The following is a 1266-nucleotide window of genomic DNA, read 5'->3' as shown; positions in this document are numbered from 1 at the left end:
GTCGCGACGCCGTCGTCGGCGGCGGCGGCGGCGCCACCACCGCCCCCGCTGCTGGCACTGGACCCTCGGAGGCCATGGGCGTCGGCGAGCCCCGTCACACGGTCAGCGCCCCGCCTGGCCACGTGGAAAAGGTCGGCGAGACGGGCCCGGGCATCCATGCCGTCCCTCCCCCCATCGACACCAGCCGACCGGCTCAGTGAGCCCAGCGAGCCGTGCCAGCACGCACGCACGCACGCGCCCGCCGCCCGCGATGCCGAAACGCGGCAAGGCGATCTCGTCCCGGTCGCCGGTGGTTCTCTTCGTCGGTGGTTCTCTTCGCCGATATCGACACAGCGGCAGCGACAGCAGCAGCAACGTCGAGCGCTCCTCGACACGCCAACGATCCAGCCAGCCCAACCGATCCTGACTCCAGGTCTTTTTTCGACGCACACATCAATCCACCAGCCGCCTCGACGGGCGCCGAGTAGCGGACGCGTCCGCCGTCTCTCCGTCAGCCGTTCATCCGTCCGTATCTTATTCGCACCTCTCTGCCCGTCCCGTCCCGTCCCGTTCCGTTCCGTTCCGTCGCGTCGCCCCCACCCCCTCTGTCTCGACACCCTCCCGTCCCGTCCTGTCCCGTCGCCTTTCGTTCGTTCGGCGCATCGTGGCGTTTCACCTCGCCCGCTCGTTCAGCATCGCATCGCATCGCATTCATGATTGCATCGGTCGACCCTGGCGCCGATGAGCTTCCAGGTCCGTACGGAAGTGGCTGTTTCGGTATCTGGGCTCCATCGATCATCGTGGCTCCCCATCGCGGCCCTCCATCGCCCTCAACGGGGTCCGCGCGCACGCATGGGCACTCCAGACTTTCATCGTCCGCCATGCCTCTGAAGGATGCCGACGAGCAACAACGCGAGCGGGGGCCGAGGGCGCCAAGGCAACTTTGTTTCTGTCTATTCCATATCTTTCCGCCTTTCCCCCGGCGCAGACGGGGTCGAGGGGCCGTACAACGAGCTCGAGCGAGCAAGCGAGCAAGCAAGCAAGCAAGCGAGCAAGCGAGCGGGACTCGGACCAGGGCCCGGGGCTGGCGTAGAGGGGTGAGGTTGTGCGTAAGTCGTGGCCTTTCATGTTGCGTGCTCGTCGTTCCCTCTTCTTGGCCTGCCAAGCCCAGCCGCACCCCGGTCTCATCGACGCGGCGGCGGTGGTGGCACAGCTCTCGCACCTCCACCGGCACCTCCACCGGCGCCGGCGGGAGGCTTGGGCGCGACGGGAGGCGGTCTCGCCCCA

General features: G+C 67.8%; 1 protein-coding gene across 1 annotated transcript in view; it reads left to right on the top strand.

The window, feature by feature from the left end:
• The window catches only part of PFL1_05976 (uncharacterized protein), a gene marked incomplete at both ends in the record, with an annotated part of 1441 nt that extends 1241 nt beyond the window's left edge, over window positions 1–200 (top strand). The window contains one exon of the mRNA XM_007883515.1: window positions 72–200. Coding sequence (XP_007881706.1) covers window positions 72–200 — 129 coding nt within the window. The remainder of the gene's footprint in view (window positions 1–71) is intronic.
• Between the last annotated feature and the right edge of the window lie 1066 nt (window positions 201–1266).

Source organism: Pseudozyma flocculosa, assembly GCF_000417875.1.
Source record: "Pseudozyma flocculosa PF-1 unplaced genomic scaffold scaffold00023, whole genome shotgun sequence".
NCBI lineage: Eukaryota > Fungi > Basidiomycota > Ustilaginomycetes > Ustilaginales > Ustilaginaceae > Pseudozyma > Pseudozyma flocculosa.
This window is presented reverse-complemented; position numbering and strand designations above follow the sequence as displayed.